The sequence below is a fragment of the Heteronotia binoei genome, chromosome 21 (assembly GCF_032191835.1).
Source record: "Heteronotia binoei isolate CCM8104 ecotype False Entrance Well chromosome 21, APGP_CSIRO_Hbin_v1, whole genome shotgun sequence".
NCBI lineage: Eukaryota > Metazoa > Chordata > Lepidosauria > Squamata > Gekkonidae > Heteronotia > Heteronotia binoei.
In genome coordinates, this window is record NC_083243.1 from 161,186,297 (window position 1) to 161,213,607 (window position 27,311).

The 27,311-nt window shown below is 41.3% G+C and overlaps 1 protein-coding gene across 2 annotated transcripts in view; it reads right to left on the reverse strand.

Annotated features, from left to right (window-relative positions):
* The window catches only part of DRD4 (dopamine receptor D4), a 60,108-nt gene extending 49,966 nt beyond the window's left edge, over nt 1-10,142 (reverse strand). Inside the window, exon 1 of one of the 2 annotated variants that reach the window (XM_060262564.1) lies at nt 9,875-10,142. In XM_060262564.1, coding sequence (XP_060118547.1) covers nt 9,875-10,075 — 201 coding nt within the window. In that variant the 5' untranslated portion in view covers nt 10,076-10,142. Of the gene's footprint in view, nt 1-9,153 lie in introns of both variants that reach the window. The other variant, XM_060262563.1, reaches the window with a different exon arrangement.
* Between the last annotated feature and the right edge of the window lie 17,169 nt (nt 10,143-27,311).

Consider the following 27,311-nt stretch of genomic DNA (forward strand, 5'->3'; position numbering starts at 1 on the left):
GGCATAGATCAACTTCTAAAGAACTTTGAGAACTAAAAACTCTTCATAGGATCACAGAAGAGTGCAGTGACAGGAGAAGGAGCTGTGCCACTGCTGGAGGAGGCATGAGGAGATGCTTTGCCAGCACCAGCAGAGTTACACCTATCTAAAGGTAAAGTTAGTGGGCTTAAAAGGGTGTAACTCTGTTAAAGTTTGAACTATAAGATACTTGAACTGCATCCACACATTGTTGGATATTACTGAAGCAATCATTCACAATTTGATTGTCTTGTCCACACAGGAAAATCCAGGTTGTTTTAGAACAATAGCAACAAACATGTGGACTATACAACCATTTTTCATACATATACACTATGGACACACTAGCTTGGGGGAAAAGGAAAGAAGAGGAAGAGATTGGATTTATACCCTGCCCTTCACTCGGAGTCTCAGAGCAGCTTACAACCTCCTTCCCTTCTCCCCACAACAGACATCCTGTAAGGTAGATGGACTGAAAGAACTGTGGCTGACCCAAGGTCACTCCAGCAGCTGCATGTGAAGGAGTGGGGAATCAAACCTCCCAGATTAGAATCTGCACACTTGACCACTACACCAAACATGTCATTATCTACATGTCATCTTAATAGTATAAGTGCTGGGAATATGCAATATCTTTACCACATAAATGTATCATCAAGGACAAACACGAGAATCTCATGTTCAACTGTGTAATTACTGCACTAAAACATACACACACAAACATTGAAGACCTTTACATACCAAACCTTAACCTCAACCAAACAAAGTGAATCTGCAAAGCAAAAACTGAGTGGTTACAGACAGCCTCTATGAAGCCTAGAAACTTCAGGCTTCAAGAGCAAAAACACTGCTTACTATTTTTGTGTGTGTGTGTGTACTCCACGGGTAGAATTACCATGTCTCTTAACATAATCTGTCTCACTATGAGGTAGATTGCCTCAGGCAGCACATTTAGGTACCACTTAAGGGTTGTATGTGTCCAGACAGACACACCTCACTAGGATATCATGAGGATTTTCTACCTGAGGCATCAAAATGTCATCAGAGAATGAAATAATATGCTAATTAAGGTTATATATCAATATATTTACTTCTCAATATGGCCAGATCTGTAGATACTTAAACCTGGAGGCTGGAGCTATGATCAGACAAGACAGGTTTGCAGAATATCTGAACATAAAAAAATATTTCCCTATCATCTTTCAGAAATCCTGCATTGCCTCCCTGGTTTTCTTCATTAATTCATACAAAAGTTACTGCAGGTAATGTCTCCATTTTAGATTTGGCTTGGAGGTTCTTCTTGTCTCCATCCCGTCCTGCAGACATGTGTCATATCTGAAGTCAAGTGGTTTTCACAAGCAGCTCTTTCCCTTGCTGTTTGCTGCTGCTTCTTTTTTTATGCCAAGAGTAGAACTATTTATTGCAGGGGTAGCCAACTGTAGCTCTCCAGATGTTTTTTTTGCCTACAACTCCCATCAGCCCCAGCCATTGGCCATGCTGGCTAGGGCTGATGGGAGTTGTAGGCAAAAACCATCTGGAGAGCTACCGTTGGCCACCCCTGGTTTATTGGGTTGAAAGACAGTAACTTCAGATGTACAATGTCCATAAATGATTTGGAGTTAGGAGTAAGCAGTGAAATGGCCAAGTTTGCAGATGACACTAAATTGTTCAGGGTGGTGAGAACCAGAGAGGATTGTGAGGCACTCCAAAGGGATCTGTTGAGGTTGGGTGAGTGGGCGTCAACGTGGCAGATGAGGTTCAATGTGGCCAAGTGCAAAGTTATGCACATTGGGGCCAAAAATCCCAGCTACAAATACAAGTTGATGGCGTGTGAACTGGCAGAGACTGACCAAGAGAAAAATCTTGGGGTCCTGGTAGATAACTCACTGAAAATGTCAAGACAGTGTGCGATTGCAATAAAAAAGACCAATGCCATGCTGGGAATTATTAGGAAGGGAATTGAAAACAAATCAGCCAGTATCATAATGCCCCTGTATAAATCGATGGTGTGGTCTCATTTGGAATACTGTGAACAGTTCTGGTCACCGCACCTCAAAAAGGATATTATAGCATTGGAAAAAGTCCAGAAAAGGGCACCTAGAATGATTAAAGGGTTGGAACACTTTCCCTGTGAAGGAAGTTTAAAACGCTTGGGACTCTTTAGCTTGGAGAAACATCGACTGAGCAATGACATGATAGAGGTTTACAAGCGTCACCCTGGTTTACCCGCGAGCTGCGGCAATTAAAGCGGGGGACTCAGACAACTGGAGAGGCAATGGCGGCGTACTCAAGACGAAGAGATACGAACATCTTATAGAGAGAGTTTGAAAGCCTATGAGATGGCAATCAAATCCGCAAAGAAAGTATACTTTGCGGCCAAGATTGCGTCCGCAACTTCGCGCCCGGCACAATTGTTTGATATAATTCGAGAACTTACAACGCTGCCACAAGTCAGACCAAATTCTATTGAATTGGAAATAGGCTGTGAGGCTTTTGCAAAATTTTTTGCGGATAAGATCGCGTCACTCCGCCTCGACCTCCCTGCCAGTTTTGAGACAGTTAGCGAACCGAGGCCCCGAGTCTGTCTTCAGATTATATTCTGGATGGCTTCAGCCCCCTCAGCCTGGAGGAAGTTGACAGGATTCTCTTATCTGCTCGCCCAACATCTTGTAAAATGCCCTTCCTGGCTTATTAAATCTTGCCAGAGGGACCTTAGATATCCTGTACGGGATATCATAAATAGATCCCTGACAGAAGGGCATTTTCCAACGCTGCTTAAACAGGCGCCCCCTCCTAAAAAAAACATCTTTAGACCCGGCCCAATTGGCACACTATCAGCCGGTTTCAAATTTGCCCTTCTTGGGCAAACTTATTGAGAGGGCTGTGGCGATGCAGTTACAGACCTTCCTGGAGGACGCTTCCATCCTAGACCCACTTCAGTCCGGCTTTCGCCCGGACCACGGGACGGAGACGGTGTTGGTTGCCCTAGTAGATGACCTTCAACGGCATCTGGATCGGGGTGGCTCGGCAGTGCTGATGTTGTTGGACCTATCGGCTGCGTTCGATACGGTCGACCATCGGTTACTGACTTGCCGCCTTGCCGACGCGGGGATTCAGGGGTTGGCCTTACAGTGGCTTTCCTCTTTCCTTGAAGGTCGGGGACAAAGGGTCGCGATTGGGGGGGAGCTATCCCGGAGGCGCACACTTGAATGTGGTGTGCCCCAGGGGGCGGTTCTCTCCCCGATGTTATTTAACATCTACATGCGACCTCTTGCCCAGATTGCCCGAAGGTATGGGCTGGGGTGTCACCAGTACGCTGATGACACCCAGCTCTATCTGCTTATGGACAATCGACCGGTTTGCGCCCCGGAAAACCTGGATCGGGCACTACAGGCCGTGGCTGAGTGGCTCAGATTGAGTGGGCTGAGGCTAAATCCTGCGAAGACAGAGGTCCTTTGCTTGGGTCGTCGGGGACCGGGGGGGGGAAATCCCCCTGCCAGCTTTTGACGGTGCGCCGCTGATGGCGACAGACAGGGTCAAGAGCCTGGGGGTACTATTGGAGCCTTCCTTAAAGATGGAGGCTCAGATAGCAGCCACTGCCAAGTCCGCGTTTTTTCACCTTGGGCGGGCAAGGCAGTTGGCTCCCTTCCTGGATCGCGACGACCTAGCAACAGTGATCCATGCTACGGTCACCTCGAGGTTGGACTACTGCAATGCCCTCTACATGGGGCTGCCCTTGTGTCGAACTTGGAAGTTGCAGCTGGTGCAGAACGCCGCGGCCTGGCTGTTATTGGGCCTCCCAAGGTGGGGGCACATTCAGCCGGGTCTTCGGGCTCTGCACTGGCTTCCAATAATATACCGAGTTTGGTACAAGGTGCTGGTTATTACCTTTAAAGCCCTATATGGCCTGGGACCTGTCTATCTGAAGGACCGTCTCTCCCCACATGTTCCCCAGAGAGTACTGAGGTCGGGAACTCAAAATCTTCTCGCTATCCCTGGGCCAAAAGAAGCCCGCCTAAAATCAACTAGGGACAGGGCCTTCTCTGTTATGGCCCCTACATGGTGGAATCAGCTGCCGGAGGAGGTGAGGGCCCTGCGGGACCTTATTCAGTTCTGCAGGGCCTATAAGACAACCCTCTTCCGGCTACCTAGTCTACATCTAACTGATACGGGAAATGATAGGTAGCTTACCATGTAGCTCTGTTATGCACATCGCTGTACTGTTTAATGTTTTTAGGTTTTAATTTCTTGAATGTTTTAAATCTTTATATTTTAAATGCTAGTTTAAATTATGTTCAGTTACTTGTTGTGAGCCGCCCTGAGCCACTTGTGGGAAGGGCGGGATACAAATCATAAAATAAATAAATAAGATTATGCATGGGACAGAGAACGTAAATTAAGAAGTACTTTTCTCCCTTTCTCACAATACAAGAACTCAAGGATACTCTCACAGCGGCTGCCCTTTCAAGGACAACCTCTGCCAGAGCCATGGCTGACCCAAGGCCATGCTAGCAGGTGCAAGTGGAGGAGTGGGGAATCGAACCCGGTTCTCCCAGATAAGAGCCGCACACTTAACCACTACACCAAACTGGCTCTCCAGCCAATTTTTGATCCACAAGAGAACTTGTCCTTTTACTCCATGACTCTCGAGCTTACTAAGGAGCCTTTGATGAAGAATTTTATCAAACGTTTTCTGGAAGTCAAGGCAAACAACATCTATTGGGTTCCTTTTGTCCACATGTTTGTTCACCCCCTCAAAGAACTGTAACAGGTTAGAGTGTAGGGCTTCTGCAGAGCCCAGGTCTCAAAATTAAAAGCATTTCTCTATAAAGTCAAATAGTAATCTTATTTGCATTCTAATTTTTCAAGCGATTACTTGGTGCTCCGCAGGTTGTTAACATTGCTCTGTGGACATCACATTTATTAACCAAAGAAGAACTCCTACTTTCTTGCACTTTTTTCATGGATGCAACTCTGGAAGTCTTTCAGACCTTGGGTGAAAAATACCACCAGAGCTTCTGAAATATTATTTTTATTTATTTATTTTTATTTTATTTATTTTATCCTTAAGTCCTATGTTAGCATCAGATTGCCACCAAATTACATTCTGATTATTTGTTTATTATTTAAATAGCACCTCTGGTGAATGTCCTCATTTCTGTCTTTATAGTAACATGTACAGTAACATGTACATTGCAATATCAGTTACAATTTTTTATGATACAGGTTTCTTTTGATATGTGAGACATATAGATAGGAAATCTGCCCCAAAGTGATTTTTCTGCAGAAGGAAGCTACTAGACTATGCTGGCTGCTCATAAATGTCTAATCCACTGTTCAGCCATAATAGTCTGATCCCAAAAGCTTCATGTGTCTGTGAGGAACTGAACTAGATGATTTAGAACAGGGGTGGCCAAACTATGGCTCGGGAGCCACTTGAGGCTTTCAGCACAGGTTTAATGTGCTCATGCAAGGGACGCCCCATTAACAGCCTGGCTGAAGCATTCTGCACTAGTTGAAGCTTCCGGGTTTGAGACAAGGGCAGCTCCATGCAGAGGGCATTACAGTAATCCAATCTCAAAATGACCGTGGCATGAATCACTGTCGCCAAGTTGTTATGTTCGAGGTAAGGGACCAACTGCCTTATCAGTCGAAGGTGATAAAAGGCTGATTTGGCAGTGGCTGCCACCTGGGCCTCCATTGTTAAAGTGGAGTCCAGGAACACCCCTAAGCTTTTAACCTTAGTTTTGTTTTGTTCTTATTTAATCAGCTTCAACTTTTACCACTTTGTTAGCATTTTACAAATGAAAAAAAAGCGATGGAGTCATGATGAATTGCCTTCTTAAGGTGACCAGCCAGTAGCACAGCAGAATACAGGAGTCAGTAACACATCTTCCCTTAGTCATTACAAAACACAGATTTTGGATTCAGTTTTTTGAAGTTTTTGAAATGCACAAATATTGTATATTGCCCAGCGAAAGTCATATAGAGCCTTCAGATTAGAGCAATTGTTATCTGATTACATGAACCATTACACAAACATTCCAAACATCATGCTGATGTGTTTTACTTGCTCAACAGAACTTCTGGAAATCAGTCTGGATACCTCTTCAGCAACCAAGAACTAGAACACCCAAAAGTTCCAAACTAAAAAAAAAATGCTGCTTGTTATATAACCTACCCCCTTCAAGAACAGTGACCTGCATTCTCATAAGAAAGAAGCTGATTATGACAAAAGAAGTCCCAGGTACAGTAATTTAAAACATATGTAGAGCTGCTTGCTGAGAAGCCTGTGCCATCTTTTTGATTTGGGGGATCACGCCTTGAGCAAACATCACAGGATAGCTGTATTCACCTGTATATGCACAAGGAAAGATGTTTTAGCTCTACAGGCTCCTTTTCTTGTTTAAATTAGAGTTACTCTTGGAAACATAAGTGCTTTTTTTCATCTAATAACAGCCTGCTAAGATAATGGATAATAATAGGGTGAGGTATGTGTCGCATCACTGTTTCTAATTTATATTCTAATACATATTCCTGACATTCAATCTACTCCACATTTAGCTCCTCTCACACCTCTGCCTCACAAGACTTCCATTAACTTCAAATGACTTTTGAGTTAGATCTAAGGAACTGGGATTTTGAACATTACAAGCATTCATAGATGTTAGACAAAGCTGCCATTAATCTGTACAAATAAACCATATTAAGGAAATGCATCCATATTTCTATTTGTTCACAATTCAAAAGGTTCACAGATTTTATTTTCTAGTCTGCCTTCTCTATATGCCCTGCAAATGTTTGGTGATTCAATAAACGAAACCTTTGAAGTGAATGGTTGAATCTGAAAAAAGTGTGTTCCGAACATTCAACAGCAGATGATTCAGTATTTGTTTCATCTGCCACAGACAGCTGAACTCTCAGTTTCTGCTTATTTGGGAATTCTCTTCCCTAGACCCTTAATAACTCCCATACATCTATGTGCTAGTCAATACAATGAGTATAAAAGGCACTTCCATTAATCTCAATTTCTGATGACGTGCACACATCATCAGATTGAACACATGCAAACTGTAAACTGCCTTCCTCAGCACACTTCTAAAACTCAGCACACACTAAAAACATAGAATTACTTCTGAGTAAACCTGTTTAAATAGCACCTCTGAGTTCAATCCCGGTGGAAGCTGGGTTCAGGTAGCCGGCTCGAGGTTGACTCAGCCTTCCATCCTTCCGAGGTCAATAAAATGAGTACCCAGCTTGCTGGGGGGAAAGTGTAGATGACTGGGTAAGGCAATGGCAAACCACCCGCTGTGAAAAGGTTGCGAAAGCAATGTCACTCCAGAGCCGAAAATGCTTGCACAGGGGACTATCTTTACCTTTAAACCTGTTTAGGTGTGAACTGCTCTACAAACAGTATTTATACCATGCAAATTCATAATGTTCTTTGAAGTTGATATGATATTACTTTCATTCTAAATCAGAGCTTGCTTAATGTAAGAACCACATAGAATAAACATGATGTTTGAGAGCCACAAGCCATAAATGTCAGATGTTTGAGAGCCGCAAGACAGGAGGGAGGGAGGAAATAGATGGGGAGAGGTGGAAAGGAAGCAACTTTAATTGCATTCTGCAAACCGCTGGCCAACAGTGCAGTGGGGGCTTTGAGAACCACACAATGTGTGTGAAAGAGCCTCAGGTGGCTCCCGAGCCATAGTTTGGCCACCCCTGTTCTAAATCATCTAGTTCAGTTCCTCACAGAGACATGAAGCTTTTGGGATCAGACTATTATGGCTGAACAGTGGAATATTAGACATTTATGAGCAGCCAGCATAGTCTAGTAGCTTCCTTCTGCAGAAAAATCACTTTGGGGCAGATTTCCTATCTATATGTCTCACATATCAAAAGAAACCTGTATCATAAAAAATTGTAACTGATATTGCAATGTACATTTTACTGTACATGTTACTATAAAGACAGAAACGAGGACATTCACCAGAGGTGCTATTTAAATAATAAACAAATCATCAGAATGTAATTTGGTGGCAATCTGATGCTAACATAGGACTTAAGGATAAGAACAGAATAATTACTGTGAAGGCCGAAAGAAGAACTACGCAACACAGGTGTTACTGAGATAATAAACAAAGGTGGTTTTCTTCCCTATTTGAATAGCACCCATGGTTCTTCTTTCATTCTTCACTGAAATACCTACCATTAGTTGATTGTATGTATGAATAAAACCAACACTGAGGTTGGTTAAGGTACTTGGGGGGGGGGGTTGTGTGAACACTTTAGCAATATTGCCCTTTTAAAGTACACAGACCATACATTGGAGTGGAAATGGCAGACATAAAGCAGAGACTTTAAAACACAACCAGACAAGGATGCCATGGTATCTGTTTAACTGAGCAGGTCTGAAAAGCAGTTGCTGCATTTAAAAGGTTTGTCTGCACAAGCCCTCTCAGGGACTGGAGGGGCATCCTGTGGTTCATCAGGCATAGCCTCTCAGTGGATGCTGGTCCTCTGCCCACTTATCCAACGAAGTTTTTGCAAAAGACACAACAGCGAGATTCTTGCACCCTCCCACCAGCACCTACGCAGCAGCTTCCCACCCATACTTTTCTCCACAGGACACCTCACAAAATGCAGGGCAGGACAGCCAAAACAGTCCTATACAGCTCCTGCTTAACTAACAAGGACCAGCACAGACTAAGACAACATCGCCAGGGCTCACAGTGACTGATCTAGAAGATCTCTTTAAGGTTGCATGGAAAGCTTTCATTCAAAGAAATCTGCATGGATCTGGTATTCTGGCAGGGAGGCTCCCTACAAGAGAAGGTATTTACATCTTTAAGTCAGCAAGGCAGAAGAAGGAATTTTGGCAGGGGCAGTTTTTCTCTCTCTGGCAGCATCATGACATGGCTGCACTGCAGAAATAGTCTTCAACTCAATTGTCTACCCAAGTTACTAAAACCCTCACTTCCAATGGGAGCTGGTCACCTCGCTTTCAGGAAGAAGGCATAACTCCTTAAAATACTGAATGCCTTCCAATAAGTTGGGAGCGCCCCTTCAGGAGAAATACAACGGCAAAGGTCAGAGAAAAACGAGAGAGAGAGAGAGGAGCTGGAACTTTACCTCTGAAAAGACATAGAGAGGTAACACCAGGATGGCCAAGAGTAGGTCCGCCACGGCTAAGCTGACTATGAAGTAGTTGGTGGTGGTCTTCAGCGCTTTCTCTGTGCAAACGCTGAGGCACACCAGCAGGTTCCCACTGATGATAAAGAGGATCAGGAAGATCCCCAAGACCAAGGCGGCGAAGTTGTAGTCCCGATCCCCTTCCCGAAAGGGCAAGGTGTCATTGGAGACGTCGGCGGTGCCGTTGGCCCCCATCATCGCCGCCACCATCTCCCGAAGGACCCGAGTCCCGCGGAAAGGCCCTTCCCTCCTGCCGACCAAAGGGCAGCTTCATGGGCTCCCCACCGCCATCCAGCCCTTGTCGGAAGAGCGGCGGAGCCGTGCGGGCCGAGTCGAGTCACATCTTTCTGGAGTTGGCTGGAGGAGAGGAGTCAAGACCGAGGCTGCCCCACTCCATGTCGGAGCCAGGGCGGCGACTGGCTTGCATCGGGCCAGAGGAAAGCGGAGCAACTCGCAGGGCTCTCCACGACCGGCGGCCACTAAAGCCTCGCGGCAACTCTGTAGCCAGATCGCTCTTCTCCCAGCACGGCGGGATCCCGGCTGAGCAACCCAGCTCCCTTTCCAAAGTTTTCCCGCTCCGCCGCGGCAGAGCCCGTCGCCACCATCAGGGCGAACAAGGCAACCGGCCGAGAGAGCCTCTCCCACCGTTAGCCGCGCTTACTTTTCTGCCCCGCCGCTCGGTGCTCTGCAAGGCGACGGCTGGCTGCCCCGGCCAGAGTGTTACAAGTGGGTCACCTCCAGGCGAGGCAACCAAGCTGATTAAGAAGCGGGCTGACGAGGAGGGCCGGCTGTTCCGCCAATCAGCAGCAGCGCGCCCAATACCTGCTGGTTTGGGGCTCCAAGCCGCTGCGCGCCGCCGCATGAGTCAGCAGCCCAATTTGCACCCGCTGGGTTGGTAACAGGCGCTCTTTTTCAGAGCCAGCCTAAGTTTGGTGAAAGGGAAGAGGCGGGGCCGCGGGGGGAAAGGCTTTCCAGTCGACCAACTAACTCCTCGCCTTGCTTTGCTCTCGCCACGTGCTAAGCTTGCAGCAAGGAGGGGGGGGAGAAGATAAATGAGGGGGCGCAGTCTGAGCAAAGATGCCTCCTCCCCCAAATGGGTCTTTGAAATAGCAGAATGCAGCGTGGGAGCCGGCAGCCTGAACGGCTTTTTCAAATGTGCGGCGAGGTGAATGTAGGGCGGGCCTCGCTACCACGAATTTTAAAAACACACGTAATCGAACACGGACAAAACTCATGTTTGTTTTAACGATGCGGCTTTTGAGGCAGGGGCAACTGTGTGTTGCGTCATGAGTGACTACAACTTCACCGCCTTGGTCTTGGGGATCTTCCTGTTGCCGCTTTTGACACTCGTGCAGAGTTCGCTGTCTTCTGCAATCCCAATTTGGAGGGAAGAGAATTAGGCAATGTAAACTGAAGAAAAATGATACTGTTCGCACAGGACCAAGAGGAAGGAAAATGTACGGATCAGTGCAGGATTAAACCCTGCGGAGGCCCCTAGGCAGTCAGAATCTGGGGGGGCCACTCGCAAATTATCTGGTGTCTGAGCGTCCACTGCACTGTCCACAGCTCCGCTGCAGCCACCTTCTTAAAAGTCCCTTTTACTAAACTGCAGGGGCTTACAGTATGCTACAAAACATAAAATACCCCTAATTATTATGTTTGGATATAGCCAAAGCCTTCGATTCAGTTAATATAAAGTATCTTAAAATATTACTTAATACAATGAGGTTTGGAAAAAATTTTTAGCAGCAATTAATGCAATCTGTGATTTCTCACAGGCTTCCTTAAAAATTAATAATACACGCTCAAAAATGTTTACATTAGCAAAAGGTACCAGACAGGGTTGTCCCCTATCCCCGCTCCTATTCACTCTTTCTATAGAACCATTAGCGAAACATATTAGAAGAACAGCCTCAATAACTGGTATTACAACTGCAAAAAAGATTACACATTTACACAGTTTGCAGATGACATGTTATTATTTTTAACATCACAAAACTCTATCAACTCTCTACAAACAATACTTAAAGATTATAGTGAAGTTTCAGGCCTGACTATTAATCAAGAAAAATAAAAAATAATGCTGTTAAATTTAAGCCAAACTTTACAACTTGATATTAAAAAATCTTATCAGTTTCAATGGCCTCCCTTTATACTTCCTTATTTAGGTATCTATTTACCTTCAAATTTAAATGACAGTGAAGGTTAATCACCTAAAATGGCAAAAAGAACTAATAATACAAATACAAAAATGGAAAAATATTCCTCTAACTTGGACGGAAAGATATCATTTAACAAAATCCTTTATTTTACCAAATTTATATTCTTATTTAGAACAACACCCATAAAGTTAACAAATAATTATTTTAACTATTAGCAAAAGATACTAAATAATTTCTTGTGGGTCCAAAAGAGACAGAATAAAACACACAACTTTATATCACAAAATAAATAGAGGTGGAATGCAATATCCATGTATTATGGAATACTATAAAGCAACACACTTAGCAAAAACATTAATAATGCTAAGAAAAGAAAACATTCCTGATTGGGTCCAAATACTGATAAAATACACTAAACCATACTTTATTAGAGACATAATATGGAGACTACCTAAGGACACACCTTTTGAAATTAAACAAAATGAATACCTTATGGCATCTTTGGAAATATGGGATAGACTGAAAAGACTTTTACTCCCTAACCTGTCTAGATTCAATTCATTCATAGCGCAGGCATGTTTTCCACCAGCAATGGATAATCAATATTACAATATGTGGAATAGAGCAGGAATAAATATTCTACAAGACTTAACTATAAACAAAAAGTTAATAGATAAAATTACATTGGATAAAAAAACTGGGTAAAAAAACATCCTGGTTACTATACCTACAAGTAAAAAAACCTCTGCAAGTCTATAAAGCTAATTGATATTTTTAAAAAACTATTATTTCTGTTTGAAAAAATAATACAAATGGCCTATTCTAATTCAAAACATTTAATTTCACAAATATATCAAGTACCACAAACCTTACTGGAAAATAAAACCCTATCTTATCAAATTAGATGGCAAAAATTATGCAAAAGCAATTTGGACACCAGGCAAAGGGATCAAATATGGAATAATTTTGCGAATAATTCATCAATAATTGAAATGAGACAGCAGTCCTTGAAAATAATGACATTTTTGCTCTCCAATACAATTATCGCATATAATCCCAAATTTGTCACCTAAATGTTGGAAGAATTGTAATGAGATAGGCACATATCTTCACTGTTGGATATATTGTGCAGCAATTAAACCATTTTGGGTGGAAGTACTCCAGTGTATAAAACTTATTACAGGATATCGTTGAGCTTTCTTCCCAAGTTTTACTATTAAATCTGAGATTGAATGAAAATATACCACATAGCGTAAATAAAATAGCAATTTTAATATATGCAGCAAAATCGCGTGGCCAAACTTTTTATTTTGCAATATATTGAGATAAATTCATCTCTACAAATTCAAATATATTTCTCCAATACATTACATATTTTCCTCCCCCCCCCCTCTTATTCATGACCTCCGCCGGTACTTAAAACAAATTAAAAGCATATTAAAGGTAAATTCACACTTGTAAAATCTTTAAAAAGAAAGAAAAAAAATATCATTCACTAACCTATTCTCTAATAATCACTTAGCACTTATTAAACACAACGCTCATAGTTATTGATTCAGTTCCAGAGTTCCCCCTATCTTAGTCTTATCTTAACTCTCATATATATATGTTTACCAAATAACCATGTTCTACTAATGCTTTTATCACAATATCACAGTTCCTCTTTATCATTAAAAGTTCAATTAATGTTATCAAACACTACTAAATATCTTTTCACCATTATAAAATTTTTATACAAAAAGTAATTTTTCAATAACCTTTTCTCTATAATTCGCTTGGTATTCATTACGCACAAAACTCATAGTTATAAAATCAACTCCGGAATTCCCGCTATCTTATTCTTATCTTAACTCATATATGTATAATTACCATGTAACTATATCTTACCAACTAAATAATCACAATTCCTCTTTATCATTTAAAGTTCAGTTAATGTTGTCATAAAAGACTAAATGACTCTTCACCCTCCATTATATTTCCACGTAACTTTGGGATTTACTCCAGTCTTCTTTAAACTTCTCCAAATTATGTCATTTAAGATTCTAGTAAGTTTGTCCATTTCACTCCAGTTAAGAACCTTTAAAGCCCAGTCCCATTTTTCAGGTATTCTATCTTGCTTCCACATTTGCGCATACAGTGTTCTCACAGCTGAAAGCAAATACCACAACAATGTTCTGTCTTGCTTCGGAAAGCTTTCCATTTGTAATCCCACCAGAAAGACATCTGGTGCTCTCCTAATGTTATAACCCAAGATTTTCAAGATCTCCTGTTGAATCATTATCCAAAATTGTTTCACAACATCCCTGGGTAGTTTACGCTTTCTGGCAAGCTCTAAATTGACTCTGTATGCATCATCACATAAACGCTCCATCTCCTCCGGATCTTCTTCCAAAAATTCAGCTGTAATTGTGACAATATGAGTCTTCACATCCTCTTGTTCATTCTCAGGCACTCCCCTTAGCCGAATCATATTCTCCATCAACTTACAGTCTTGTAGTATTGCTTTTTCTTGCATTTTCTTAATGGTGGCATCTTGATCTCTAATTTTCACTTCTGTGTCAGCAGTCTTTTTAGCTATTGCTTAAGACTCTTTCCTTAGGTCATCAATTTCCTTCTTAAATTCTTTCTTTACCTCTTCAGCACTGGAGTTTATTTCCTTAGTTAATTTCTTCTCACTTCCAGTTATTAAATCACTCATTGCCTTCAATATTCTTCCTTCCATAGCGTACAATTGATCATAAACTTGTTTAGACATTTTACCCTCTCTCACTAAGGCAGCTCTTAACCTTGTAATTCTTGATTCCAACTTTTATTCAGACATTACTGATTTTCCATTACAAATAATGGGTTTTTAATTGGTATCTTCACTCCCCAATCTGATAGTTGCATTTAACAGAACAGAGCATGCCCTTTTCAACAAGCCTAAAAACGCTGTCCTCGAAGCTTCCTAGCTCAAGGTATTAATTTTTAAAGTTCCAAGCCTCTCTTTTTAAAAAGTTTTCCTTTTACCCTCTAGGGCTTATTTTCCAATTTCAAGCACATAGTCCATGTTATTTAGCCCTTAGGGGATTGTTTATATGAATTTTGAATCCTTTTATAGTCCACTTTCAAGTTATTTAGTGAAAATATTTTGGCCTTTCTGTAATTAGCCTCCAATGTTTCTCTATGGTTACTGACTCTTGCAAGTATCCGGGTACTTGGATGCTTCTCTTCACTCCACACTTACTTCCTGACTCTCTAGCATTGAAGTCTCATAATGATTACAGAAAACGTCACTTCCTGTTTTGAGGAGAGAGACTGCAGCTTTGTTATGACTGGGGTTTTTTTCCGAAGCCACAGGAATTCATAACAGCAAGTATTTTTCTGCACTTTTCTGCTTTCTTTTGAGTCCAAAAAAACCACTTCTACCCCCTTCCACTTCTCCTTGATTTTCCACTTTGAAAAATAGTTCTGGGTCCCAGATCTTCCCTTTTAACAAGCTTAAATTGAACCCGGAGTAGCAGATAAGGATCGTTACCTTATTTAACGACGTCTATTCTCTCATTATCCCATCCACTTTATCTCAGATGTTGTTATAGTCCATAGGAAGTTGAAGCCTTAGTGAGTTTATGTCAATTTAATGACTCCAAGGATTCTTTGTAGGCGATAGAATGCAATTCTTCATCAGGGGAATCTTCAAAGCCGAAAAAAAAACCCTCCTGGGATCTTTCATCAGCCAAAGTGAATCCCCCTCAAAATAAACATGCATGCCGTAGACAATTTCCTTTACTGGAAAAAGTAGACAATAGGCTTTAAAAAGCCTTTTAGGTCCAAAAACAAAGATCCTGGTCTGCTCCACACAGGGAAACAGGACAGCTCACCAAGCTTCAACCCCGGAAGTCAATATATGCAGCAAAATCAATAATAGCCAAGCTATGGAAAAGCACACAAAAATCTACAATTAAACTTTGGCATAAAAAAATTTGGGACCTTTATAACTTTTGACAAATTCAGCATACACTACAAATTTTGTAATAATCTGTTTTCCTATTTTGGAATATTTGACTGCTTATGACGAAATACCTTGTATTGTTAATAAATGGTATCTTTATTAAGTTAAATTTACAGGTAGAAAAGAAAAATGTAATGGGATAAGCAGGACAATTATCCGTTATGATATGATATAACATCTACACACAGTTATAATGTATCCTATAGAATTTATTTAAGTTATTTAAATATTGTTTTAAGGCAATAATATATTATTTATATGTTAAAAGTTAATAAAAAATACATTGGAAAAAAAAGATCTGACAAACAGAATATTCCAAATTCCTTTATCTGTGATATTTTGGATAAACCAAACTCTGTCATTTACATGGAGATTTGGTGCTTATGTTGCCGTTCCTGTTTTATTGTATTTTATTGTACTTTTTCATTGTCTATCAGAATAATGCCTCAAATACAGATGGAAGCTGGGTGCAAACTTCTGAAATAAATACATCCATGTTTTTCATATCACACACACACACACAAAAGAAGTCCCTCCATCCATTGAAAGCAATGGATGATAAGGACGCCTTTTTTGGGAGCCCATAGAATTGGACCCCCTGGTTCAATCTTTTTAAAACTTGGGAGGGGGGAGGTTGAGGAGAGGCACCAGCAGCTATGCTGCAAATTTGGTGGCTCTACATAAAAAAACAGCTCCCCCACAGCCCCAAATAACCCCAGATCGATTCTCCATTGTATCCTACAGGGACAGTCCTCATAAGGTATAATGGAGCTAAATAAATTTGGGTTTCCCATATATTTACCCAGATCCCAACACCGTACTGATATTGGTATTTGGGAATACCAGAAAAAACTAATATTGTTCCAGGTCTTATAGACCCAAATGGAAAAAAAACCGGGTTTTTTTTTCCTATACACACCTAGAATGGTCTCTCATCCCCAAATCTCGCCTTCCTCAGACTCCACCACAAAATCTCCAGAAATTTGCCAACCTGAAGTTGGCAACCCTGAAGAAAGACTAATCTTAGTTAGTCTTCCCTCAGTCCAAAACAGGCCTAAAGGATCCTTCCCCACACCTTTTTACTCAGAGAAACCCAGCCTGTAATATATATATAAAATTTTTGCCACTGTGTGGCACAGAATGTTGGACTGGATGGGCCATTGGCCTGATCTAACATGGCTTCTGTTATGTTCTTATGTTCTTATGGTTACTGTTATGTATGTGGACCAAAGTGAAGACATATGGGTGCTCCTTCCGGGCTCATTGCATCCAGAAGGACTGAGCTTGGGGACGCAGGAACAATGGGCAGCAGGATCCAAATCCCTGCTGCTATGCTCCAATCACGGGTCCCCTGCTGGTTTGAATGATCTAATAACGTGCTTGCGCGGGAATCCTGAGTTGTATATAGTTGTTTGTTTGTTTTTTGAAATTATAAATTGTCTTTATTAAGCAATTTCAACAGACAGAGTGTGAAGGCATCCTTACATGTATTCATAACATACAGAATTAAAACAACATTAGGCAAAACTAAACAAAAAATCATATTAAACCAAACTATATACAAATAAACAAAAATCCAATATGTTCCCTAATGTACCGTAAACTAAGCTTTTACAGATAAATTAGTTTTTTGTAATACTGTTTACTAGGAAGGATGTTTTTTTCATAGAAATAAGAAACCAGAGGGAACGACACTGATACCACGTGTTTTTCATACTGTTCATATTTTATATCATAAGAATTGTAAGCTAATTTTATTAAAATAAAGATTTCCCATACTCTTTGGTGCCACATGTCCACTGTCGGGATAATTTTGCCCGTCCACCAAGTAGCAATAGTAAGTCTAGCTGTTGCTATTAAAATATGAACTAATTCTGCAATACTAGAACTCACTTCCGGAACAGACCGATTATGGAGTAAAAATATATCAGGTTCTAGTGGCAGGTCTATTTGAGTGATTGAGTAAATTTGCTCTTTGATTTGTTGCCAGAATGTGGTAATGAATTTGCATTTCCCCCAAACGTGGAAAAAGTCAGATTGAACACCACAAGATTTCTTGCAAAGCGGGTCTATTGAAGGAAATATTTTGCTTACTCTTTTTGGAGACCAATACCATCTTAGGAGCGTCTTATGAAATTGGAATTTTAAATTAAAAACCTTAGATTTGTTACAATAAGAACTCCAAATTATTTCCCAATGATCATCTGGAATAACCTTTTGACAATCTTCATTCCACCTCTTTTGATATTGGAGTTCTTGTTCATTAAAAAGAAGAAGGCATAACGTGTATGTTTTGGAGAGTATGCCCTTAGTATTGTCCTTAAGATTTTTGATAAAATTTTTATATTCTGTCAATGGACGCTTAAAAGCTTCCCTCACTTTGACTGAGACAAACATGTCTCTGACCTGTAGATATTGAAACCATTTGATCTCATGGTCAAGTTTCTTTTCCAGTTGTCTTTTTTCAAGAAAGGTATTGTTAACACAAAGATCTATTAATCTAGAATAACCTCTTTCCCTCCATATTAGGTATTCATTATTCTTTTGTCCAGGAGGGAACCATCTCTGATTTAGGAAGGAAGAGTATCTTGACAGTTCAGGAACTAGTTTACTCCGTTTGTATCTCCAGAAAGTCAGTAAGGGGTGTAAAAAAAAGTTGTTTTTGTATCTGGTTTTATAAAGTAAATTGCTGTTCCAAATCACATCTGATACGTGATATGGAGTTAAATAATTTGCCTCAATCTGCTCCCAGTCTGATGTAGACTTCCCCACTATGTATTTAGTAATTTTTGCCAGTAAAGCTGCCCTATAATAGGTAATTAAGTTAGGGTAATCCATTCCTCCACGTGATGAAGGTTGAGAGATAATGTTTATTCCAATCCTTGACTTTTTGTATGACCACAGAAATTTATTAAGATCTGCTTGCCACTTGATTAATGTAGAGTTGGGTAAATAAATAGGTAAAGTACGAAAAAGAAAGAGATACTTTGGGATTATGAAATTCTTTGGAGATGAAATCTATCAGGCCACGAAAATTTTTCTTGTCCCAATTTTTTAATTGTTGTAAAATCGTTTTATGTAAAGTGTCATAGTTGTATTGTTTGAGCTTAGTAATATCCCTAGGATATAGACACCTAATAGTCTCCAGGAACATCCTGTCCAGTTTCCATGTCCTAATATAGTCCGTTGTTGATGTGAAGCTTTAGAAAGATTAATAGGGTAAGCTTCTGACTTCTTATTGTTAAAGGTAATGCCAGAGATTAAACTGAATGATTTAAGTAACGTTTGAAGAGCTGTAAGAGACTCAACTGGTGAGGATAAATATAAGGTTAAGTCATCAGCATAAACATCTAGTTTGTGGATTGAGTGTCCTATATCTATCCCTTTTATGTCTTTATTTTGTCTTATTGCCTCCATTAGGGGTTCAAAGGCCATAAGAAAAAGAAGAGGAGATATGGGACAGCTTTCTCTCGTTCCTTTTTGAATTAAGATGGGTTGAGAGGAGTTGCCATTTATGTAGAGTCTGACCGAAGGGCGATTGTATATTGCCTCAATTGCATTTTTGAAGTTTGGACCAAATCCCATAAGATTTATGACCTCTTTCAGATAGAGGAATTCAACACTGTCAAAAGCCTTCTCTGCGTCTAGTGACAGTACTAAAGCTTCTGTTTTATTTTGAGTGCAATGTTGTATTACGTTTATAGTCTTTCTAATTGTGTCTGTCATGTTGCGGTGAGGAAGGAAACCGGATTGTTCTATCTGTATATAGTTGTGAAGAATGGATTTAAGTCTGTTGGCCAGGATTTTTGTAAAAATTTTAGTGTCTAAGTTCAAAAGTGAGATAGGGTGGTAAGAGGCTGGAAGCATAGGATCTTTATTTGGTTTAGGAATGACAATGATATTAGCTTGAACCCAAGAAGGAGGCATAATACCTGTATCTAGTATCGAGTTGCACAGGTCTTTCAATGTTTCAATTAAGTCTTGTTTGAAAATTTTAAAAAATTCTGGAGGGTACCCATCATTGCCAGGGAAAGTTTGATTTTTTAATTGGCTGATTGCTATATCTATTTCTTGTGAAGTTATTTCTGATTCCATGAATTGGCAGTGTTCTGCCAATTTATTTATTTATTGATAATTTATTGATCAATTTGTTATGATGTAAGAAAGTATTAATCTTCTGTGTGTCAGGTGATTTGGTTGAATATAGATCCGAATAATATTTTGCAAAACTATTGATAATTTGGTCTGTGGAGGTGTGAATTTTCCCTGTATCATCTTTTAAGGAGTGGAGAAATCTAGATCTTTTTTGCTCTTTCGCTCTCCAAGCAAGGAGGCAGAGTGACTTTTTGGATCTTATATAATATTTCTGTTTTGTGTAAATTAAGTTTTTTTAGATTGCTTCATTTTCCAGAGATTCCAATATTCTTCTTTCTGCTAGTAATTTCTGGTAGATTAAATTATTTCCTGTGTTTTTATGTGCTAACTCCAGATTTTTTATCGCGGTGTGCAACAATGTAATTGTTTCTTTTTGCTCTTTTTTCAGGTGTGTCGTTATTGAAATGCATTGACCTCTGAGGGTCGCTTTAAAGGTTTCCCATTGAGTCGAATGAGATGTGTGTTCTGGCAAATTTTCTTTGAAATATAGTTGAATGTGCTTGGACAATTGTGATCTGACCTCCTCTTGTTTTAGGATTGAGGTCCTGAGTGTCCATCTTCTTTCTGAAGAGGTCCGTTTGGTATTGTTAAGCATGCATGTTACTGGAGAATGATCGGACCATGCTTTGATCTCTATCTCCACTGATGAAATGTCCTCTGCTAGAAGGTGTGATGCTAATATATAGTCTATACGGGAGTAAGAATTAAATCTATGTGAGAAGTACTATAGTCTCTTGTTATTGGGTTTTTAGCTCTCCATATGTCAATTAGTGAGATTGAGTCAAATAAAGATTGCAACTGAGTAAAGGTGTTTCGTTGGTGTGAGATGAGATGTTTCGAGCTTGATCTGTCCATTTTCTTATCTGCAATGTAATTAAGGTCTCCACCTAATAGCACTTCTCCTTCAGCAAAATTTTGCAGCTCTTTAAAAGTGTGCTTTAAAAAGGTGATCTGGGCAGAATTGGGGGCATATATAGAGCCCAATGTTAACAGTTGTCCTTCTAGCCAGCCCTTCATGAAAATAAACCTGCCATGTGGATTTGTCAATTGCGCTTTAAGGTCAAATCTGATATTTTTTGCAGATATTATTGCTGTCCCCCTGGCTTTTGAGGAGCCTGGGGCTAAAAATTGGGGTCCAAACCATGTTGATTTGAAGAGTGTCCGGTCAGAGGATTTGATGTGGGTCTCTTGCAAGAATGTAATATGTGGTTTAAGTTTGAGTAAATGAGACTGAATTCTTTTTTGTTTTATACAATTATTAAGGCCACGGACATTGAGCGAAACAATTTGAATTCCTGAGGACATTCCCTAGTAATTGGATGTTACCGTAACACTCAGCAATGAATAAACAGTTATATAGTAGAAAAAATTGCAAAAAAGAGAGAGAGAAAAAAACTTTTCGTTTTCTAAGTTAAACAATTGTAATATTCAGCAAAATCTGTATAATCTTCTTAGAGTAAGTTTGCAGTGAAGCTAGTCAATATATATGCAGTTGTGTTCGCTACCAAACAGTTGTGATCCGAAGTAACAACAAATAGAAAATTACAAAAATTTAACCAAAGAAAGCCAAAAAAAAGCCAAAATAAAAGGAAACTTATTCAAAAATTCTAAAGTTCTTAGCTCAATAATCTACCACTTATTTCCCCTTACCCCTCTTGCTAACTGTGAATCTATTTTCTACAGATCCTAAAGTAATAAGCTTGTATTTCAAAATTATTATTGGAGCTTAGGTCCTAACTTACTAAATCTCCCTCCCCCCCTCCCTTATAAAGGTAAAGTTTTTGCAATTCTAAAATGGACTTTGCATAAAATAGTTCTAATAACCATTAAACCCTTAATACAATTCTAAAACTTTGCATCATTCCACCCTGCAACATATTCCTTTAGATAATCAACAGGGAGGTGAAGGCATGGCCATATTATTTACTGAATCTGTCCCCTGTCAGCTCACCACTGGTAATCAGACACAGACATGCACTAATGTTGATTAGTACTCTTTATCCTGGAATCTTGTTTTACTTCAGTGGAGGAGAAGAAAAGGGCAATTTTCTTTTGTGTGTTTTTGTAGGTAGATCTGGATTAGTGTCCAGTTTTAAGGCTTTAAGTAGTAGCATACCTGACTGCTCATCAAATGCCTGAAAAGTCTTGCCTTGATATCGCACAGAAAGTTTCCCTGTTGGGTTCCAACGATATTTTACTTGGGCTTCTTGCAAGCGCTTGGTGACTGGCTTCAGAGACTTCCTGATGTTGAGAGCTTCTGCGGGTACATCAGGGAGGATCAGGGAGGACAAGAATATGGGAGCCTTTAAAATCCAAGAAACCTTTTTCTCTTGCCACCTGCATTAGAGCGTTTCTGATTCTTAAATCCTGCAAAGTTATTAAAACATCTCTTGGGAAAGGTTTATTTGCCGCTTTAATAGATCCCAGCCTGTATGCCTTAGTAATAGCTATTGGAAAGGATTTATCAACATGGAGCATTGAGGAGAGCCATTGGGACATAAAGTCAGTAATATTTGAGCCTTGTTCTAATCCTTCCTCCAGCCCCCTGAATTTTAAATTATTCTGTCTAACCGTTGACTCCAGTGTGACCATTCTGTCTTTCATAGTCATTATGTCTTCCTGAGTTTGTTTGCAGTCATCTTTAAGGATCATGCTGAGGTTCATGGCTGATTCTGCAGTCTGTGCTGTGAGAGACAGAGCTTCTGATATTTCTTGTAGCTTTTGTGTTGTTGGTCTCAAAATTTCTTCCATTTTTTCAGTCAGAGTTTTTAACAAAGTAGCTTCCATTTCTTTAAAAGAGCTCTGGAGGGAGGAGTGGAAAGACTCTTGAAGGGGGTCTTGTAAGGATTTGATATTAGAGGCTTCCACAGACATCTCCTCTGTTTTTTCTGCCTCACCCGATTTTGCCGCCGCCATTTTTTCTCTGTTTAGTGTCCTGACTATTTTACAGGCCCGGTTTTTGCTCTCAAATTTAGCGTGGTATAGTAGCTCTATTGTCTCAAACACGTAACCGCTACGTCTGTAAAGGTTTTAGAAAATGTCAATAGGTAAGGACGCTATTTTTATTTTTATTTTACCGTCCGTTTTAGTGAGTTTCGTGAGGGGGTTTGGGGAGCAGCAGGATCATGCGTCCACCATTACTCGTGACTACGCTCCGCCCCCAAGTTGTATATAGTTGACTCTGTGGGCCCAGTTAGGTAGTCCTTGAGTGCAGCCCTAGACTATGCTGTACCTAATAAAGAGCCATGATCACTACCACCTCGCCTCTTCATTGCATTGAACCCACTATATTATAGTTACGTACAAACAGTCGCTGAGGAAATCTGTTGCTTAAAGGTAAAGTTGCTCTTTTTATTTAACTATTAGATTAAATTATTAGTAAGCTAGCCAAATCAGATTGGTGAGGGAGGGGAGGGGAGGGGTTGGAAGTTTAACATCTGAAATAAGGTGGTGAGTGAGGACATATCCACATTGGTTGAAGCTATAGTGGAGATCAGTGAGGATGCCCGACATGTGGATTCCATTGCTCCTGGGGAGGGGAAGGTATGACGGTGGGAGCAGACAGAATTATAAAAGAAGGAGGCCAAGACAAAATAGTGCTCGTCCCCCTTCCAGTCTGCGTCCCATCTCGATGGTGACAGGTAGAGGGGTCAAGCGGAATTACTCGCCTCCGTCATTGGTGTTATGTAACGTCAGGTCCATAAATAATAAGACCTCAATCCTTAGGGAGTTCCTGCTTAAGCAGAATGTGGACCTGGTTTGTGTGACCGAGACCTAGGTGCGAGATGGGGAGACTGTAGCTCTCTCCCAGATGGCTCCCCCAGGATACTCGGTCTTTCACCAATCACGGACTAGCGGGCGAGGGGGAGGGGTGGCGCTATTCATATGAGAGGATTACTCCTTCCGGGCTCTCCCGACCCCAGCAATCAATGGTATAGAACGTGCCGGTCTGGCATGGGATGTGGGGGAGGGGTTGGCGATCTGGCTGGTGTACTGTCCACCTAACGCACCAGCCAGCACCTTACTATCCCTGATGGAGGCCATAACAAACTGGGCATTGGAGTACCCAAGGCTTTTGATCCTGAGTGATTTCAATGTCCATGCCGATGATGCGACCTCCAGTCAGGCGATGGACCTAGTGTCATCCATGGCGACACTGGGACTCTCCCAATTTGTTACAATACCCACTCACCAGGCGGGGCACATGTTAGATTTGGTCTTTGTGGCCGGGGTTTTTGTGGACGGTATGACTGCAGAGGCGGTGCCATGGTTGGACCACTTTGCCCTTAAGGCTCGTGTGGATGCTCCACCCCAAGCCCGTTTGGGCAGAGAGCCTATTTTGGCTCACCCGTGGAGTCTAATGGACCCTGAGCGGTTCTAGGTGACTCTGCGGGATCCCTGGCTCCCTGGCGATTCCCTTGATGATCTGATTGAGTCTTGGCATGGCCGACTATCCAGGGCTATCAACGAGATCGCACCTTGACGCCCTCTGCGCTCTCGTGTTAAGCTGGCTCCGACAGCAGAAACAAGGACTCAGACGGTTAGAGAGGCAATGGCGGCATACTTGAGACGAAGCAACTAGAACATCTTATAGAGAGTTTATGAGGTCCTATGAGATGGCAGTCAAAGAATTACTTTGTGGCCAAGATTGCGGCTGCAAATTCGTGCCTGGCACAATTGTTTAGGATAATTCGGAATCTCACAACACTGCCTCAAGGCAGGCCAAATGTTAGGGAATTAGAGATTGGCTGTGAGGCTTTTGTGAATTTTTTTGCAGATAAAATCACGTCGCTCTGCCACGACCTTCTCGCCACATTGAATACAGTACAAGAACTCAAGGCTCCGTGCCTGTCTTCTGGTTCAGTTCTGGATCACTTTGACACACTTAGCTTGGAGGAAGTTGACAGAATCCTCTCTACTGTATGCCCAACAACTTGCGATTTGGACCCATGTCCCTTCTGGCTAATTAAATCTTGCCAGAGGGAACTTATATGTCTTATACAGGACATCATAAATAGATCCCTTTCAGAGGGGCATTTTCCAACACCTCTTAAAGAGGCTGTGGTCCGCCCTCTCTTGAAAAAGGCATCATCAGATCCGGCCGAATTGGCACATTATCAGCCAGTTTCGAATTTACCATTTTTGGGTAAAATCATTGAAAGGGCAGTAGCGCTACAGTTGCACAGTTTTCTGGATGTTGCTTCCGTCTTAGATCCTCACCAGTCCGGCTTTCGCCTGGGTCATGGGACGGAGACAGTCCTGGTTGCTCTGGTGGATGACCTCCAGATGCATCTGGATTGAGGCGGCGTGGCAGTACTGATGTTGTTGGATCTATCGGCTGCGTTCGATACGGTCGACCATCGGTTGCTGATCTGCCACCTCACTGCCACAGGGATTCAGGGGTCAGCCTTGCAATGGCTTTTGTCTTTCCTTGATGGTCGGGGACAAAGGGTGGTGATTGGGGGAGAACTGTCCCAGAGGCACTCGCTAGATTGTGGGGTGCCACGGGGGCAGTGCTCTCTCCAATGTTGTTTAACATCTACGTGCGCCCTCTTGCCCAGATTGCCCAGAGGTATGAGCTTGGGTGTCATCAGTATGATGACACCCAGCTCTATCTACTAATGGATGGCTGGCCTAACTGCCAAAAAATCTGGACCTGGTGCTACAAGCCGTGGCAGGTTGGTTCAGGCTGAGTAGGTTGAAGTTGAATCCAGGTCCTTGCCTGAGTCGTGGCAGTCTGGGAAGGGAAATTCCCCTTCCAGTTTTTGACGGTGCGCCATTGAAAGTGGCGCGCAAGGTCAAGAGCTTGGGGGTACTAATGGAGCCTTCCTTGTTAATGGAGGCCCAGTTAGCAGCCACTGCTAAATCCGCTTTTTTTCACCTTAGGTGGGCGAGGCAGCTGGCTCCTTTCCTAGAGCATGAAGACTTGGCAACAATGATCCATGCAACGGTCACCTCTAGATTGGATTACTGTAATGCCTTCTACATGGGGCTGCCCTTGTGCCGAACCCGGAAACTGCAGCTAGTGCAGAATGCGGTGGCCAGGCTGTTACTAGGGCTCCCGAAGTGGAAGCACATACAGCCGAGACTGCGTGAACTGCACTGGCTGCCAATTGTATACCAGATTCATTACAAAGTGCTGGTTATTACCTTTAAAGCCCTATATGGCCGAGGACCTGCCTACCTTAGGGACCGTCTCTTCCCATATGCGCCCCAGAGAGTACTGAGATCAGGTGCACAAAATCTTTTGACAATCCCTGGGCCGAAGGAGGCCAAATTGAAGACGACAAGAGAAAGGGCCTTTTCGATCGCAGCTCCACACTGGTGGAACCAACTACCAGATGAGGTGCGGGCCCTGCGAAGCCTGGCTCAATTCTGTAGGGCCTGCAAGACTACTCTCTTTCAGCTGGCCTTCTCTTAATGTGGATCCTAGCCTATTATATACGGTCATCAAGAGGAGAACATCTAGAATATAGCACCTGAAAATGTTAGAATCTAATTAATTGATGGTTTTAATTATAATGTTTTTAATGTATAGTAAATATTGTGAACTGTATATTGTAGGATATAATGTTTTATTATTGTAACCTTGTTTTTATGCCATATTTTGTGAGCCGCCCTGAGCCTGCTGCGGCGGGGAGGGTGGGATATAAATAAATTATTATTATTATTATTATTATTATTATTATTATTATTATTATTATTATTATTATTATTATTATTATTATTATTATTATCATTTTCAGATTTAATTTTAAAAAATGACCTTTTTTAAGATTTCACATTTTTCTGCAAATCAAGGGCCCTTTTATAGCTCCAGTACAGTTCCCAGATTTAAGTATCCAAAGATCTGGCCAACTTCACTATTAAAATGGGGTGGTGGGGGGAAAGAGCTTGTGTTCTGAGAGGCCTAGGATAGGCAGCCCCCCACCTTTCTGAGAATATGTCTAGAGAAAACTCAAGGCTTTTTGGCTAACAGAGCATACAGTCTTTATTAAGGATGATCACCCTGATGCCTGCAAGAGCAGATCATGCAAGCACACTGAACAAGATACAGAGTCCTCCTTTATAGGGTAAAGTAGGCCAAAGGTCATGGCCAAGAATTTTGAAGAGAGTTCATCAATTCTTTTCCCAGACATACTTTTCTTTCTCTAATCTCTATTCAGAATACATTCTACATTCCAAAAAGAAAAACAAATCATGAAACTCTTCCCTGAGAGATAACATGGCTCCATTCCTTGACTGAGACATCTGCTAAGGGAACAGAGGTCAAAATGAACAGATTCACAGTGGGGGAAGGGACTGAGGCAGGAACACAACATTTCTAACATTTGGCAAACCAACATAGGCTCATAATTAAAAGACATGTAAAATTTCATAACAATTCCCCATGATATATTTTGCTGTTGCTAGTCTGGAAGGGGTGAGGAGTTACATTTAGCAATGAAACTCTACTTTGGCCGCTAGAACTCTAATTTCAGCATCTTTTTCCTCACCACAGCCCACACCATACTTTCAAATCAATTTTTGCAGGCACAAACTTTGTGCTTCTGCAGGATACACTCAGCTCAGGTTATGGACCATAGAACAGTCACATATTATGCAATTGTGAATTGCAACTATGTAAAAGTGGTCTATTGCATTGTCAATACATGAGCAAGGTATCATGAAATTACTCTAGTCTTGCACCTTTATTAAACAATTTTTAGCAACAGAAGTACTGCTGAAGCCTTTAGCTATCAGCTAAAATTTGCCAATAACAACATCTGGTTGGCAATGCCTAAATAATT